At 46.9% G+C, this 18,496-nt stretch overlaps 1 protein-coding gene across 3 annotated transcripts in view; it reads left to right on the top strand.

Annotated features, from left to right (window-relative positions):
- Positions 1-18,496, top strand: part of HELQ (helicase, POLQ like) — a 120,468-nt gene that overhangs the window by 6,904 nt on the left and 95,068 nt on the right. For all 3 annotated transcript variants that reach the window (XM_063919746.1, XM_063919748.1, XM_063919740.1), the window contains exons 4-5: positions 17,263-17,441; positions 17,736-17,936. In XM_063919746.1, coding sequence (XP_063775816.1) covers positions 17,263-17,441; positions 17,736-17,936 — 380 coding nt within the window. The remainder of the gene's footprint in view (positions 1-17,262; positions 17,442-17,735; positions 17,937-18,496) is intronic.

The raw sequence follows: 18,496 nt of genomic DNA, 5'->3' as shown, positions 1-18,496 counted from the left end.
CTGGGGTCACAGTCCTGACAGCGGCATCCCAATGGTGAGTGTTAAGCTGGGTACACACTTGTCCAGTACTCGGCAGATCAGACTGTTTATACAATCCTTCTGCAGACCTGCTCGCAGATTCTACATTCAATCCTCTCTTCTTTTCCAATTTTTCAGCAGACCAATCTGTGTCTGCCAGAAAAATATAATTTCTCATATGTCCTAGAGGATGCTGGGGTCACCATTAGAACCATGGGGTATAGACGGGATCTGTAGGAGACATGGGCTTTAAGACTTTGAATGGGTGTGAACTGGCTCCTCCCTCTATGCCCCTCCTCCAGACTCCAGTTTTAGAATTGTGCCCAGGCAGACTGGATGCACACTGAGGAGCTCTACAGAGTTTCTCGGGAAAAGACTTTTGTTAGGGTTTTTATTTTCAGGGAGACTGCTGGCAACAGTCTCCCTGCTTCGTGGGACTTAGGGAAGAGAAGCAGCCCTACTTCTGGTGAGTTTAAAGGATCTGCTTCTTGGCTACAAGACACCATTAGATCCTGAGGGTCTGATCGCTAGGTACGCCTAGATGCTCGTTCCCAGAGCCGGCCGTCACCCCTCTTGCAGAGCCAGAAGTCAGAAGACAGGTGAGTAGAAGAAGTAAAGAAGACTTCAGTGACGGCTACTGAGGTACCGCACAGCGGCCGCGCTGCACGCCATGCTCCCACACACAGAGGCAGTGCAGGAGGCGCCCTGGGCAGTGTATATATGTATGTGTGTGTGTGTGTGTGTGTGTGTATGTATGTATGTGTGTGTATATATGTGTGTGTATATATATATATATATATATATATATATATATATATAATACCTCAAAACAGACTGGCAAGAGGGGACATAGGTGCGGAGACACTGTCCCTACCCCCGCCAGTATAAACATTTACTGAAAAAACGCGGGTCTGAAGCGCGCCATTGCGGGGGCGGAGCTTAGTCCTCTCAGCTAACACAGCTCAGCGCCATTTTCTCTACACAGGCTGCAGAGACGCTGGTCCTTCCTCACACTGCTGTACAAGTAACAGGGTGCAAAACGGGGGTGGGCACAGTAATTTTGGTGCATAATATTATTATTATAATAGCGCTGCAGGTCTGAGGCATTAATTTGGGTTTCAGAACCGTTGGCGAAGCGCTGGGTTGTGAGCTGGCAAACTCCCTCTGTGTCTCTCTGACAGACTTTACTGTGGGACTTGTAAAAAGTGGGGTGGTGATAGAAAATCAAGTGCGCTTAGGTTCTAGAATAAATGTATGCATGCAACACCTTGTAATATGGAGTTGATACTTATCTTAATTTCAACTCTAAGTTTTGCAATCGGATATTTCTGAATAGATGTTTTCCTTATACATCAAACACCAATGAACATGTAAATAAATGAAAAACAATGTACATAGTGTGATATTGTTTCAAATATGTCCCAAATAAGAACAGCAGAATACCCGATGGTATATAAAATATGTGCATCTCCAATGTTTAAATTGGAGGCTTTACCGGACAATTAAGTTTTCAAGCACGTAATCAATGTAGAAATCTTCCGTGTTGTTATCAACGGTGCAATCTCATTCAGATACAAGAAATACAAACCCACATAGCGTGATACTGTTTGCACAATTTATTCAATAAAGACTGGATACATGATACAAATAATAATAAAATAGGATTGGAGGCGTTTACCAGATCGAGAGTCAAATTTAAGCGTGTAGATCTTAAATGGAAGTGCCAGGTTACGGATACTGGACCTCCTTGCTTGAATCGGATTCTAACTGCAGCGCTCTAACCAATCCTGGGATTTGTCCTCCTGTCACAGGCCAACGCGTATCGAGCTGTTGCTCTTCGTCAGGGCGATGTGACAGTAAGATAGACAAAGTGAAACTAAATAGCATGGTAGCCAACTACTTCCGAGTAAATGGCACTTCCGGGTCAATAACTGAAGGTGTTACTCATTGATAAAATCTCTCAGTGGGGGCCCTAACCACTTAAAACTGCTTATTTAAAATAACATATACAAGAAAATATAAAATTATATACACATATATCATATGGACTCTGAGTCACCAAAAATGCTGTATGGAACGCACAACCGGAAGTGCGTTTACTTCCGTCCGCCGTTAGTGTGAAACATTGCGTAAACCCAACACTTATAAGATACAAATGGGCACTGATGGAGCCAAGCATCCTTATAAACTATGGAGGCTTTAGTGCTGTATTCCGATATAATAATCCCAATAATACATATATTACATGTATTGTATCGGAAGTGACGTCACTTCCGCCGGCCGTGGAGTGCAAACAAAGGTCCGTGAGGCGCATACCGCCCTGAGATGCCGTGCTGGAAGTGACATCACCTCCGCTCTCCGTGGAATGCACACAGTACTAATACCCATCTTAAACGGGAAAAATAAGTTGTGGGACGCAACTGAAAAATAAAAAAAGTTGAATACAAGAAAGTTTGTTAGCAATGTATGTCTATGCAATACATATATTGTAGTGCCGTCACTACCGCCGGCCATAATGTTAAATTTATACGTAATTTTCCCAATAATGCACATATTGTATCGGAAGTGACATCACTTCCGCTGGCCGTGGAGCGCAAACAAAGAACTGTGAGGCGCATACCGCCCGGAGATGCCGTGACGGAAGTGACGTCACTTCCGGCCACCTCACCTGGGTGGTGGTTTATTCCAAAAACCATTTCAATTCAAAATCTTGATTTACCCCTTTGGGGCTAAGGTTTTTAGTCTATGGGGTATATGCAATTGCGGTCGAATTCCCGAAAAAGTCGAAAAACAGGACTTTTTCGGCAAAAAATAAAATTAGACAATGCAATACAGTACTTTTCGTAAAAAAAAAAACGGACTTTTCAAATTCGACTTTTTGATATTCGACATTTGACAAATTCGACATTTCTGCAATGGTACAAATGCGGCTTTTCGACAAAAGTATATTCAATTAAAGAATGTAAATTCGACAACAGTGCTTTTTGACAGTAAATTCGTCATTTTCAATCCGCCTCACTTTGCTGGCGGAATGTAATAAAAATTTTTTAAAAAATGTTTTTTTTTGTGTTTTTTTTTATTGCTAATAGACTTTGTGCCCAGGAGTGACTGGACACACACTAGGGGAGCTCTACAGAGTTTCTCCAGAAAGACTTTTGTTAGGTTTTTTATTTTCAGAGAGACCTGCTGGCTACAGGCTCCCTGCATCGTGGGACTGAGGGGAGAGAAGTCAGACCTACTTCTTCTTAGTTCAAGGGCTCTGCTTCTTAGGCTACTGGACACCATTAGCTCCAGAGGGTTCGATCACTTGGTTCACCTAGCTGCTTGTTCCCGGAGCCGCGCCGTCACCCCCCTCACAGAAGCCAGAAGAAAGAAGCCGGGTGAGTATTAGAAGAACCGAAGACTTCAGTGACGGCAGAAGACTTCAGTAACGGCAGAAGACTTCAGTAACGGAGGTACAGCGCAGCGGTAGCGCTGCGCTCCATGCTCCCACACACTTCACCAACGGCACTTACAGGGTGCTGGGCGCTGGGGGTTGGCGCCCTGGGCAGCAGTTACTGAGGTTTTTGGCTGTCAAAAAAGGGCTATACGGTGTTCGATCACGGTATAGGGTACCCCCGCCAGTTTGCGAATTAAAATTTTAGCGGGCTACAGTGCACCGGGAAGGGGGCGGTGCTTAGCCGCACATTGCTCACGAGCGCCATTTTCTTGTATCTGTTCAGTGCTGCAGAGACGCTGGCCCGGTCCTCCACGCTCCCGCAAGTACAGGGAGGACAAAACGGGGGGGGGGGGGGGGGAGACATAAAATTGGTGCTTTTTCATTTGAGCTGGCATACTCTTTGTGTTTTTCCCTAAGGGCTTCTCTGTGGGTCTGTCCCCGGGCTTGTGTACTGTGTGTGTGTGGGTGTGTCGGCACGAGGTGTCGACATGTCTGAGCCTGGGTGTTCCTCCCTGGAGGAGGTTGTGGGGGCTGCAGAAAAGGATTTAAGTATGTGTCTGTTGGCGCAGCTGACTTCTGATTGGATGACTATGCTGAGTACACTGAATGCTAATGTGGCTTTATTGTCAAAGAGACTGGATAAATCTGATTCTCAGACACAAACATGGAGACAGTCGGTGGAGGACGCCTTGTCTCAGGTACAAACAGTCTCAGGGTCACAGAAGCGTGCTTTTAACCAGATGGCAGATACAGGTACTGACACGGACTCTGACTCCGATGTCGATTTTGAATGAGGCTTCTTTGCATCCACGGGTTGTCAAGAGTATTCAGTACATGATTATAGCCATTAAAGATGTTTTACATATATCTGAGGAACCTGCCGTTCCTGACACAAGAGTTTGTTTATTTAAGGGGAAAAGACCTGAGGTAAAATTTCCCCCCTCTCATGAAATGAATGCGCTGTGTGAAAAGGCTTGGGAGTCGCCTGAAAAAAGGTGGCAGATTCCCAAGCGAATTTTGATGGCCTATCCTTTTCCCTCTGACGATAGGGAAAAATGGGAGTCGTCTCCAAATATGGACAAGGCTCTATCCCGATTGTCCAAGAAGGTGGCGCTTCCGCCTCCGGACATGGCTGCCCCCAAGGATCCGGCGGATCGCAAGCTGGAGACGGCTTTGAAGTCCATTTTCGTCAATACGGGTGCATTGCTCAGACCTGCGGTGGCGTCGGTAAGGGTGGGTAGTGCTATTGCTAAGTGGGCTGAAAATTTGGCTTCTGATATGGATGCTCTTGATAAAGATAATATTCTTTTGACTCTTGGTTATATTTAAGACGCTGCAGATTACCTAAAGGATGCGGCGAGGGACGTTGGCCTCTTGGGATCCAGAGCCAATGCCATGGCGATTTCGGCCAGGAGGGCGCTGTGTATTCACCAATGGAATGCTGATGCTGACTCCAAGAAGATATGGAAGCTCTCCCTTTTAAAGGTAGTGTCTTGTTCGGTGAAGGCCTGGCTGACCTGGTGTCGACCGCTACGGCGGGTAAGTCATCTTTTCTTCCTTATGTTCCCACACAACAGAAGACGGCACCCCATCAGCAGATGCAGTTCTTTCGGCCTAATAAATACAAGAGAGGTAAGGGCTCATCCTTCCTCGCTTCAAAGGGTAGAGTTAGGGGAAGGAAGTCGCCTGCAGTATCAGGCACCCAGGACCAAAAGTCTTCCCCTGCCTCTACCAAGTCCACCGCATGACGCTGGGGCTACCCTGGGGGAGACCCTACTGGTGGGGGGCCGTCTCCGATTCTTCAGTCAGGTCTGGGTTTGTTCGGCTCTGGATCCTTGGGTCTTAGACATAGTGTCCCAAGGGTACAGACTGCAGTTTCAGGAGGTGCCCCCCAACCGGTTTTTCGTGTCGGCCTTGCCAACTTCTCTTTCCGAAAGAGAGGAGGTAAGGGATGCGATACAAAAGTTGTGTCAACAGAGGGTCGTGGTGCCGGTTCCCCCGTCAGAACGGGTAAAAGGGTTCTATTCGAGCCTCTTTGTGGTGCCGAAGCCGGTCGGTTCGGTCAGACAGATTCTGAACCTAAAATCCCTCAATCCATACTTGAAAACTTTCAAATTCAAGATGGAGTCTCTTCAAACGGTGATCTCCAGCCTCGAAGGGGGGGATTTTATGGCGTCAGTCGACATACTTACACATCCCGATATTCCCTCCTCATCAAGCCTTCCTGCGGTTCGCGGTGCAGGATTGTCATTACCAATTTCAGGCGTTGCCGTTTGGGCTTTCCACGGCCCCGAGGGTTTTCACCAAGGTAATGGCAGAGGTGATGGTCCTCCTGCGTAAGCAAAGGGTCACAATTATCCCATACTTGGACGATCTCCTGATAAAGGCGAGGTCCAAGGAGCAGTTGTTAAGAAATGTGGATCTCTCCCTGTCGGTTCTGCGACATCACGGTTGGATACTAAATTTGCCAAAGTCTCAGTTGGTCCCGGCCACTCGGCTGCCCTTCCTGGGCATGGTCCTGGACACGGAGATGTTTCTTCCGGAGGTCAAAGCTCTGGAAATCCAGACCATGGTCAGGGAGCTCCTGAGGCCGACAAGTGTGTCGATTCATCAATGCACTCGGGTACTAGGGAAGATGGTTGTGGCTTACGAAGCCATTCCGTTTGGCAGGTTTCATGCCCGGGTGTTTAAGTGGGATCTGCTGAAAAAATGGTCCGGGTCTCACCTGCACATGCAACGGAAAATAACTCTATCTTCCAGATAAAGGATTTCTCTCCTGTGGTGGCTGCAAGGCTCTCACCTTCTAGAGGGACGCCGATTCGGAATCCAGGACTGGGTCCTGCTGACAACAGATGCAAGTCTCCGAGGCTGGGGCGCAGTCACGCAAGGAAGAAATTTTCAGGGAAAGTGGTCAAGCCAGGAATCTTGTCTCCACATAAATGTTCTCGAGTTGAGAGCCATTTACAACGGCCTGCTGCAAGCAAAGAACCTTCTTCAGGGTCTCCCTGTCCTAATCCAGTCGGACAACATAACAGCAGTGGCGTACGTAAACCGACAAGGCGGAACAAGGAGCAGGGTGGCTATGGAGGAGGCCACAAGAATCCTACGCTTGGCGGAACAGCACGTGAGCGCTCTGTCGACAGTCTTCCTCCCAGGAGTAGACAACTGGGAAGCAGACTTCCTCAGCAGACACGATCTCTATCCGGGAGAGTGGGCTCTTCATCAAGAGGTATTTGCAGAAGTTACAAAGCGTTGGGGAATTCCTCTGAAAGACATGATGGCGTCTCGCCTCAACAAGAAGCTTCCGAGGTATTGTTCCAGGTCAAGGGACCCCAGGCCAGCGCAGTGGACGCCCTGGTGACTCCGTGGGTGTTTCAGTCGGTGTAAGTGTTCCCTTCGCTTTCTCTCATTCCAAAGGTGCTGAGGATTGTTCGACGAACAGGGGTTCAGGCGATACTCGTCATTCCAGATTGGCCACGGAGGGCCTGGTATCCGGATCTTCAAGACTTACTAGTGGAAGATCCCTGGCCGCTTCCTCTACGAGAGGACCTGTTGTTGCAGGGGCCCTGCGTGTTTCCGGACTTACCGCGGCTGCGTTTGACGGCGTGGAAGTTGAGTGCCAAATCTTAGCTCGGAAGGGTATTCCCGGGGAGGTCATCCCCCACTCTCCTTAAAGCTAGGAAGGAGGTTACGGCAAAACATTATCACGTATTTGGAGGAAATATGTTTCATGGTGTGAGACCAAAGCAGCTCCGGCGGAGGAGTTTCACTTGGGTCGGTTTCTCCATTTTTTGCAGGCAGGCGTAGATGCAGGCCTGAAATTGGGTTCCATAAAAGTGCAGATTTCGGCTTTATCTATTTTCTTTCAGAAAGAATTGGCCATCCTTACCGAGGTTCAGACTTTTGTGAAGGGAGTGTTGCATATCCACCCTCCATTTGTGCCGCCGGTGGCGCCAGGGGATCTTGAAGTGGTATTGCAGTTCCTTATGTCTCACTGGTTTGAACCTTTGTGTAAGGTTGAGTTAAAGTTTCTCACTTGGAAAGTGGTCATGCTTTTGGCTCTGGCGTTGGCCAGGCGGGTGTCAGAGTTGGCGGCCTTGTCTCACAAGAGCCCTTATTTGATTTTCCATTCGGATAGAGCGGAATTGAGGACTCGTCAACAATTTCTGCCGAAGGTGGTTTCTTCGTTTCACATTAACCAACCTATTGTGGTGCCTGTGGCTACGGATGCTGTGGCGGTTCCAAAGTCTCTTGATGTTGTAAGAGCTTTGAAAATTTATGTCGCCAGAACGGCTCTTACCAGAAAAACAGAAGCTTTGTTTGTCCTGTATGCTTCCAACAAGATTGGAAATCCTGCTTCAAAACAAACTATTGCTCGCTGGATTTGTAATACAATTCAGCAGGCTCATTCTTCGGCTGGGCTCCCGTTGCCGAAGTCGGTAAAGGCCCATGCTACTAGAAAGGTGGGCTCTTCTTGGGCGGCTGCCCGAGGGGTCTCGGCTCTTCAGCTTTGCCGAGCAGCTACGTGGTCGGGTTCAAACACATTTACTAAGTTTTACAAGTTTGATACCCTGGCTGATGAGGACCTCATGTTTGCTCAATCGGTGCTGCAGAGTCGTCCGCACTCTCCCGCCCGGTCTGGAGCTTTGGTATAGACTCTATGGTCCTTTTGGAGTCCCCAGCATCCTCTAGGAAGTAAGAGAAAATAGGATTTTAATACCTACCGGTAAATCCCTTTTCTCCTAGTCCGTAGAGGATGCTGGGCGCCCATCCCAGTACGGACTGTTACTCGCAGTTGTACTATTACTGGTTGTGTTTGTTTACACATGGGTTGTGTATTAGTTTATTCAGCTTGTTGCTGTTGTTAATTCATACGGTTATCTGGTTTCATACTACTCCAGTTGTACGGTATGTTTGTGGTGTGGGCTGGTATGTTTCTCGCCCCTTGTTTAAGCAAAAATCCTTTCCTCGAAATGTCCGTCTCTCCTGGGCACAGTTCCTATAACTGAAGTCTGGAGGAGGGGCATAGAGGGAGGAGCCAGTTCACACCCAGTCAAAGTCTTTGTAGTGTGCCCAAGCTCCTACGGATCCCGTCTATACCCCATGGTCCTTTTTGGAGTCCCCAGCATCCTCTACGGACTAGGAGAAAAGGATAAATTACCATTACAGCCGGCGGTAGTGACGGCACTACAATATATGTATTGCATAGACATACATTGCTAACAATCTTTCTTGTATTCAACTTTTTTTATTTTTCAGTTGCGTCCCACAACTTATTTTTCCCGTTTAAGATGGGTATTAGTACTGTGTGCATTCCACGGAGAGCGGAGGTGACGTCACTTCCAGCACGGCATCTCCGGGCGGTATGCGCCTCACGGACCTTTGTTTGCACTCCACGGCCGGCGGAAGTGCCGTCACTTCCGATACAATACATGTAATATATGTATTATTGGGATTATTCTATCGGAATACAGCACTAAAGCCTCCATAGTTTATAAGGACGCTTGGCTCCATCAGTGCCCATTTGTATCTTATAAGTGTTGGGTTTACGCAATGTTTCATACTAACGGCGGACGGAAGTAAACGCACTTCCAGTTGTGCGTTCCATGCAGCATTTTAGGTGACTCAGAGTCCATATGATATATGTGTATATAATTTTATATTTTCTTGTATATGTTATTTTAAATAACCATTTTTAAGTGGTTAGGGCCCCCACTGAGAGATTTTATCAAGGAGTAACACCTTCGGTTATTGACCCGGAAGTGCCATTTACCCGAAAGTAGTTCACCACCATGCTATTTAGTTTCACTTTGTCTATCCTACTGTCACATCGCCCTGACGAAGAGCAACAGCTCGATACGCGTTGGCCTGTGACAGGAGGACAAATCCCAGGATTGGTTAGAGCGCTGCAGTTAGAATCCGATTCAAGCGAGGAGGTCCAGTATCCGTAACCTGGCACTTCCATTTAAGATCTACACGCTTAAATTTGACTCTCGATCTGGTAAACGCCTCCAATCCTATTTTATTATTTGTATTATGTATCCAGTGTTTATTGAATAAATTGTGCAAACGGTGTCACGCTATGTGGGTTTGTATTTCTTGTCCCCACATATCTGAATGAGATTGCACCGTTGATAACAACACGGAAGATTTCTACATTGATTACATGCTTGAAAACTTCATTCGTCCGGTAAAGCCTCCAATTTAAACATTGGAGATACACATATTTTATATACCATCGGGTATTCTGCTGTTCTTATTTGGGACATATTTGAAACAATATCACACTATGTACATTGTTTTTCATTTATTTACATGTTCATTGGTGTTTGATGTATAAGGAAAACATCTATTCAGAAATATCCGCCCTGATTGCAAAACTTAGAGTTGAAATTAAGATAAGTATCAACTCCATATTACAAGGTGTTGCATGCATACACTTATTCTAGAACCTAAGCGCACTTGATTTTCTATCACCACCCCAATTTTTACAAGTCTAATTTTTGGTTATAGGGTATAACCACGATAGAAGATCTTTGCTGCCTAGTTAGCGCCATTAAGATATCTGCACTCACATTTAATCTTCACTGTGGGTCTGTCCCTTATATGCCCAGTGTGTCTGTGAGTGTTGGGTACACGTGTGTCGGCATGTCTGAGGCGGAGTGCTCTTCCCAGGAGGAGACTGTATTGGGGACACAAACGGCTGTGGGAGTGACCCTGTCGGCACCCATGACTCCTGATTGGGTTAATGTGTTGAATGTAAATGTGGCTTTTATTAGTAAGAGATTGGATAAATCTGAGTTTTAGAACCAGGCATGAAAGAAGTCTGTGGAGGATGCGTTGTTGCAAGTCCAGACCCCTTCGGGGTCACAAAAAAGATCGTTTGCCCAGTTGACAGACACGGATACCGACACGAACTCTGACTCCAGTGTCGACTATAGTGATGCCAGATTATATCCAAAAATGGCGAAGAGCATTCTGTACATGATTGTGGCGATAAAAGACGTATTACAGATCTCGTAGGACCCTGCTGTTCCTGACAAAAGGGTCTGTATGTTTAAGGGAAAGAAGCCTGAGATAACGTTTCCTCCCTCTCATGAACTGATTGCTCTATTTGATAAGGTTTGGGAAAGTCCTGACAAAAAGTTTCAGATTCCCAAAAGGATTCAGGTGGCGTACCCCTTTCCTTTTGGGGATAGGGATAAGTGGGAGTCACCCCCCATTGTGGACAAGGCTCTATCCCGGCTGTCCAAAAAGGTGGCTCTTCCGTCCCTGGACACGGCAGCCCATAAGGATCCTGCGGATCGTAGGCAGGAAAATACATTGAAATCCATTTGTCACCACAGGTACGCTGCTCAGGCCAGCCATTGCATCTGCGTGGGTGAGTAGTGCAATAGAAAAATGGGCAGATAGCTTGTCATCTGATATAGATACCCTAGATAGGGATAACGTTCTCTTGACTCTAGATCATATCAGGTACGCCGCAGCATATCTAAAGGAAGCTGCAAGGGATATTGGCCTTTTGGGATCAAAGGCCAATGTCATGGCTGTCTCAGCTAGGTGTGCGTTGTGGATTCACCAATGGAATGCTGATGCTGACTCCAAGAAAAGTATGGAAGCTTTACCATATAAAGGTATGGCCTTATTTGGAGACGGCCTTGATGATTTGGTGTCTACGGCTACCGCGGGTAAGTCATCCTTTTTTACCTTATGTTCCTCCACAACAAAAGAAAACGCATGATTATCAGATGCAGTCCTTTCGGCCCAATAAATTCAGAAAGGGCCGGGGTTCTTCCTTCCTTGCTACTAGAGGAAGGGGAAGAGGTAAAAGATCTCCAGCCTTGTCAGGCTCCAAGGAGCAGAAGTCCTCCCAAGCTTCTGCCACCTCCCCCGCATGACGTTGGGACTCCTATGCGGGAGTCCGCACCGGTGGGGGCCCATCTGAAACTCTTCAGTTTTGGGTTCGTTCGATCCTAGACCCTTGGATATTACAAATAGTATCCTAAGGGTACAAGCTGGAGTTTTCAAGACGCCCCTCCTCACCGTTTTTTCAAATTGGCCGTACCAGTTTCTCTTCCCGACAGGGAGGTAGTTTGCGACGCAATACAAAAATTGTGTTTAAATCAGGTTATCATCAGGGTTCCCCAGTCACAACAGGGAGAAGGGTTTTATTCGAGCCTGTTTGTGGTCCCTAAAGAGATTCAAATTCAAGATGGAGTCTCTCCGAGCAGTGATCTCCAGTCTGGAGGAAGGGTATTATATGATGTCGGTGGACATAAAAGATGCCTACTTACATGTCCCCATTTATCCTCCGCATCAGGCTTACCTGAGATTTGCAATTCAGGATTGTCATTACCAATTTCAAACATTGCCGTTTGGTGAAAATCCCCGGAAATGTGGAAAGACCAAAGTGATGGCGGAGATGATGGTTCTCCTTCGCAAACAAGGAGTCACGATTATCCCATACTTGGACGATCTCCTGATAAAAGCGAGATCCAGGGACCAGTTGGTCCAAAACGTTGCACTCTCCATGACTGTTCTCCAGCAACATGGTTGGCACCTAAACTTGCCAAAATCACAGTTGATTCCGACGACGCGGTTGTCAGTTTTGGGAATGATATTGGACACAGAACTACAGAGAGTCTTTCTTCCTGTGGAAAAGGCGCTGGAACTTCAGAGTCTAGTCAAACAAATTCTGAAACCAGCAAGAGTGTCAATCCATCAAAGCATTCGGTTGCTGGGGAAGATGGTTGCGGCCTACGAGGCCATTCAGTTTGGCCGGTTCCATGCCAGAGTGTTTCAGTGGGACCTGTTGGACAAGTGGTCCGGGTCCCATCTGCACATGCACCAGAGAATAATCCTGTCGTCCAAGGCCAGGATATCGCTCCTGTGGTGGCTGCACAGCTCTTACCTCCTAGAGGGGTGCAGGTTCGGGATGCAGGATTGGATCCTGGTGACCACGGATGCAAGCCTCCGAGGTTGGGGGGCAGTCACACTGGGAGAAAGCTTCCAAGGAAGATGGTCAAGTCAGGAAACTTGTCTACACATAAATGTTCTGGAGTTAAGGGCCATTTACAACGGCCTCCTACAAGTGGAACATCTTCTTCGAGATCTGCCGGTACTGATCCAGTCAGACAATGTAACAGCAGTAAACCGTCAGGGCGGAACGAAAAGCAGAGCGGCAATGGCAGAAGCCACAAGGATTTTCCGCTGGGCGGAAAACATGCAAGCGCTCTGTCAGCGATATTCATTCCAGGAGTGGACAACTGGGAAGCAGACTTCCTCAGCAGACACGATCTCCATCCAGGAGAGAGGGGACTCCACCAAGAAGTCTTCGCAGAGATAACAAGTCGTTGGGGAGTTCCTCAAATAGACACGATGGCATCTCGTCTCAACAAGAAGCTTCAGAGATATTGTTCCAGGTCAAGGGACCCTCAAGCAATAGAAGTGGATGCACTGGTGACACCGTGGGTGTTTCAGTCGGTGTATGTATTCCCTCCACTTCCTCTAATTCCAAAAGTTCTAAAAATCATAAGAAGAACAAAGATCAGGGCGATCATCATTGTTCCAGACTGGCGAAGGAGGACTTGGTATCCAGATCTTCAGGAATTACTCATAGGAGATCCCTGGCCTCTTCCTCTGTGCGAGGACCTGTTACGACAGGGGCTGTGTGTGTGTCAGGACTTACCGCGGCTGCATTTGACGGCATGGCGGTTGAACGCAGAATCCTAACCCGTAAGGGTATTCCCAGTGAAGTCATTCCCACACTTATTCAGGCCAGAAAAGGGGTAATGTCTAAACATTACCACCGTATTTGGAGAAAATATATCTCTTGGTGTGAAGCCAAAGGGGCTCCTACTGAAGAGTTTGGCCTGGGGCGTTTTCTCCATTTTCTACAAGCAGGTGTGGATGCGGGCCTAAAATTAGGCTTAATTAAGGTACAGATTTCAGCCTAATCGGTTTTCTTTTAGAAACAATTGGCCTCCCTTCCAGAAGTTCAGACTTTCGTGAAAGGAGTGTTGCACATCCAACCTCCATTTGTGCCTCCGGTGGCACCTTGGGACCTTAATGTGGTGTTGCAGTTCCTTCAATCACATTGGTTTGAACCTTTGCAGAAGGTGGAGTTGAAATTCCTCACTTGGAAAGTGATCATCCTGTTGGCCTTGGCATCTGCAAGGCGGATGTCTGAGTAAGCGGCCTTGTCTCACAAGAGCCCTTATTTGATCTTCCATGAAGATAGAGCTGAGTTGAGGACACGTTAGCAATTGTTACCGAAGGTGGTTTCCTCTTTCCACATAAACCAACCTATCGTGGTACCTGTGGCTACTGACGCCTTCGTTGAATCAAAATCTCTGGATGTTGTCAGAGCTTTGAAGATTTATGTCGCCAGAACGGCTCAGATTAGGAAAACCAGAGGCTCTGTATGTCCTGTATGCTCCTAACAAGGTTGGGTGTCCTGCTTCCAAGCAGACTATTGCACGCTGGATCTGTAACACGATTCAGCAGGTCCATAACACGGCTGGACTGCCGTTACCGGAATCAGTGAAGGCCCATTCCACTAGGAAGGTGGGCTCGTCCTGGGCTGCTGCCCGGGGGGTCTCTGCGGGATCCGGACTGAAAGTCGACATTAACTAGGTCGACAATGTCTAGGTCGACCACTATTGGTCGACAGTAACTAGTTTGACAGGGTGTCTAGGTCGACAGGGTCTTTAGGTCGACATGTTCTAGGTCGACAGGTCAAAAGGTCGACATGAGTTTTTCACAATTTTTTTCTTTTTTTGAACCTTTTCATACTTAACAATCCACGTGGACTACGATTGGAACGGTAATCTGTGCCGAGCGAAGCGGTAGCGGAGCGAAGGCACCATGCCCGAAGCATGGCGAGCCATGCGAGGGGACGCGGTGCACTAATTGGGGTTCCCGGTCACTCTACGAAGAAAACGACACCAAAATAACATTAAAAACTCATGTCGACCTTTTGACCTGTCGACCTAGAACATGTCGACCTAAAGACCCTGTCGACCTAGACACCCTGTCGACCTAGTTACTGTCGACCAATAGTGGTTGACCTAGACATTGTCGACCTAGTTACTGTCGACTTTCAATACCACACCCGGTCTCGGCATTGCAACTTTGCCGAGCAGCTATTTGGTCAGGGTCAAACACTTTTGCAAAGTTCTACAAGTTTGACACCTTGGCCGATGAAGACCTTAAGTTCGGTCAATCGGTGCTGCAGAGTCATTCGCACTCACCCGCCCGTTCTAGAGCTTTGGTATAACCCCATGGTTCTAATGGTGACCCCAGCATCCTCTAGGACGTATGAGAAAATAGGATTTTAATACCTACCGGTAAATCCTTTTCTCTTAGTCCGTAGAGGATGCTGGGCGCCCGTCCCAGTGCGTACTGTATCTGCAGTTAATAGTTATGGTTACACATATGTTGTGTTACGGTTATTGTCAGCCTGTTGCTGAAATTGTTCATGCCGTTGGCTTGTGTTCTGTTGAATGCCACGTTGTGAGGCATGCTTGAGGTGTGAGCTGGTATGAATCTCACCTTAGTTAACAATAAATCCTTTCCTCAAAATGTCTGTTTCCCTGGGCACAGTTCCTATAACTGGAGTCTGGAGGAGGGGCATAGAGGGAGGAGCCAGTTCACACCCATTCAAAGTCTTAAAGTGCCCATGTCTCCTGCGGATCCCGTCTATAGCCCATGGTTCTAATGGTGACCCCAGCATCCTCTACAGACTAAGAGAAAAGAATTTACCGGCAGGTATTAAAATCCTATTTTAATCCTTGGGAAAGGGGGATTTATTAATGATGAATTTGATAAATTATAATGGTGAAGGGGGATGAGAACATGATTTTAATGTTCCTCCCAACAAACAAAAAAATATTGTGGATCCCTCCACCAAGGGTATAACCAGCCCCAGGCTCTTGGAGCCAGCCCTGGTTAATTAAAAATGCAGAGGAAAAAACAAGTAGAGGTCCCCCATATTTTCAGAACCAGCACCTGCCTCCACTATCAGGGGGCAGTGCCGCAGCCAGACGGGGTCTGGTGGCCAAAGCACTTGCCCACACACACAAACACACACAGAGCCCACACATAGACTGCCCACACCAAAGCTTCCTTGGGAAGTGGAAACACCCCCAATAAAGGAGTCCCCCATCTCCAGGGCACCTAAGGCCAAGGATGAAGTCCAGGGCTATCCCTGGCATCCATGGACAGTGGGTGCCGAGTTGACAGTCCATTTCTGAAATATAGAATTATATTGTCTTTTTACAGGAGGACTACAGGTACCAGCAAGCCTCCCCCGCATGCTGGTACTTGGAGAACCACAAGTAAGTTCTTTTGCATGGCCGCCTCCTACCCCAGGATTTCCCTGGCATCTTCACCTGGTGGGCTGTGGCCTTTAGTCTCTTGTGCGTGGCCGCTGCCTCCCCCAGCATCTTCCGTCTTCAGGAGCTCTTTGCCGCTCCTCCTCCACCGTCGGACTGAAACCCACCTCCTTGGGCTGGCTAAAATTAACCAGTCCAAGGTAGCGGGGTGATAACATGGCTCGCTGTGGCCATCTTGGATTTTCAAAAAAAGCCATTTTTGTAATGGAATAAACGCGCCACCTGTGTTCTACACAACCTCTGCCGAACTTGACGTACAAAGGGCAGTATACACCGCCATACCCCACGGCACCTCCCGCCCTCAGCCTACAGACTGTAGTATTGGTTTAAAAGCCAGGAGACCCGACAGGCAACCAGGATCGGGTGTGCAGGTCGGTTGACGAAGGGTGCACCTTTGTCCGATGCCAGGCAAATCTGTCTGTCGGGAGTTGGTTCTCCCAGGGATTGGTCATCGGGAGTTGGTTCTCCCAGGGATTGGTCAAGTGTGTACCCAGCTTTAGGTTTAAGTACTAGGGGTTGGGCTCGGGTGACCGGCGTTTGGGATCCTGACGCTCGATCCCGAGCTTTAGATTGCCTGTGTGTGGGGGGGGGGGGGGGGGGTGCGAGTGCAACGAAGCCCCTTGCGGACATCCACGAGTGGGAATAGTCCCTGTCAGTGGCATGCAGGCTGTTAATCGGTTGGGATCCCGGAGTCGGTATAGTGACCGGCGGTCTCCCGTCCGCTGGTCACATAGCTACATCCCGGCACTAGGGGGAGCATTATGGTTACGCTGCTGAAGTGGAAGATTAGGGTTGGGCTGCGGTAGGGGTGGGTTAGGGTTAGAATACTCACCGTGATCCCTCAGGATTCCTCTGTCGGGATTCTGTCCGTCAGAATTCTCACCGCTGACCTTTTGGACCCAATCCGTAAATATCTCTTGATATTATTATTATTATTATTATTATTATTATTATTATTAGTCACACTGAGTTGAGAACGCTGATGGTCTGCCTCCTCCCTGGTGGTTATGCAGGCAGCGAAACTGTAGTACTATTATCTGAAATTTAGATTTTTAAAGTTGCAGTCTGAATCACTTTACTTATTTGTAACGATCATGAGATCTTTTATTTTTTATAGGCCCTCCAGAGTGCCAGTTGAAGGACTGTAATTAAATGGCTAATATCTGAAAATAATGATTTGCACTTATCTCCTAATTATTAATAATAAAATGTTTAACTCTGGAAGCTCTGTCCTAATAATGGAACATTTTCTATAGTTGCTGCTACACCGTTCCACATTGGATAACCTTTATTTTTTATATCTAGAGGCTTTGTTCAGTGGGAGTTTATTATTCTAAGTTCCAGCCTGTACAGTTTGAATCTTAATGAAAATGTCCATAAAATAAAGCGATTTATTTATATATTTTTTAGATTGGCAACATACATGTTTAACCTTGGAATCTCTCAAACAGAGGAAGAATTTAATTTATTCACTACCCACGAGCGGTGGTAAAACCCTTGTTGCAGAAATTGTAATACTTCAAGAACTTCTATGCAGAAAGAAGGATGTGCTAATGATCTTACCTTATGTAGCCATCGTACAGGAAAAGGTGGGTTATATACAGCAGCCTAGTTCATTCAGAATATCTGAAAATGAGCACAGTGTTTTTCTATTGCCCTAACACACCAATCTAGTTAGTCATCACAGTAGAGTATTGTATATTGGACATTAAAATGGATGGTATACATTGAATATTGAACATCAAAAGGTGAGTTATCCTCTGTATATTGGAGCAGATCAGTATTTTGTAAAAGACTGGAAAAGCTATGCGCAGACAGTTGCCAGTAGAAATATACACCAAAATGTCATCAGGTCTTCATTTAAATATATATATTTTTTCCAGGTGCGTGGCTTGTCCAGTTTTGGAGTTGAGTTGGAATTTTTGATAGAGGAGTATGCTGGCAGCAAAGGCAGGTTTCCTCCAATCAAAAGGAGAACAAAAAAATCTTTATACATAGCAACCATTGAAAAAGGTCACAGTCTTGTAAACTCGCTGATTGAAACTGGACGAATTAGCGAACTAGGCCTTGTTGTTGTTGATGAGGTAAGATTAATATAAATAAATGCTCAGCCAAATTCTTGTTGCGTGTGTGTAATAAAGATGTATATTTTGTTGCATGTGTGTGTATATACGTTTACAAGACCCTAAGATGGTGCATACTCATTTTAGTCTATGGAGGCAGAGCAGCAGGAGAGAGAGCTTTTTTTTATTTCCCCCTCCCGCAGCCACCGCCTGGCGCCGGCCCTGATCCCGGAAACTGACACTGTGCGCACGTGCTGTGTCAGAATCCCCCAGGGGAGTTTTTCACAAACATGAAAAACTCCTCCAAATTGCAGTGTAAGTAATTCTCAGGCACAACAGTTATCGCTACCGCTGTCCCTGCAGGTTTCCCTACGTACATAGTGGGGACATTTTCATTAAACATGAGAATATCCGCCGCGATACGGAGTACAGAATTAATAATCTTGGCAGTTCTGCGATTATTAATACATATGCCCATTAATCTTCAAACCTCCCATCAGACGCAACAAAATGTACCTCTAATAGTCCCAGCACTCTGATGTGCTAGGTCATAGAAATTCAGGCCATGAACTCACAAGCTG

This window comes from Pseudophryne corroboree, chromosome 1 (genome assembly GCF_028390025.1).
Source record: "Pseudophryne corroboree isolate aPseCor3 chromosome 1, aPseCor3.hap2, whole genome shotgun sequence".
NCBI classification, from domain to species: Eukaryota; Metazoa; Chordata; class Amphibia; order Anura; family Myobatrachidae; genus Pseudophryne; species Pseudophryne corroboree.
This window is presented reverse-complemented; position numbering and strand designations above follow the sequence as displayed.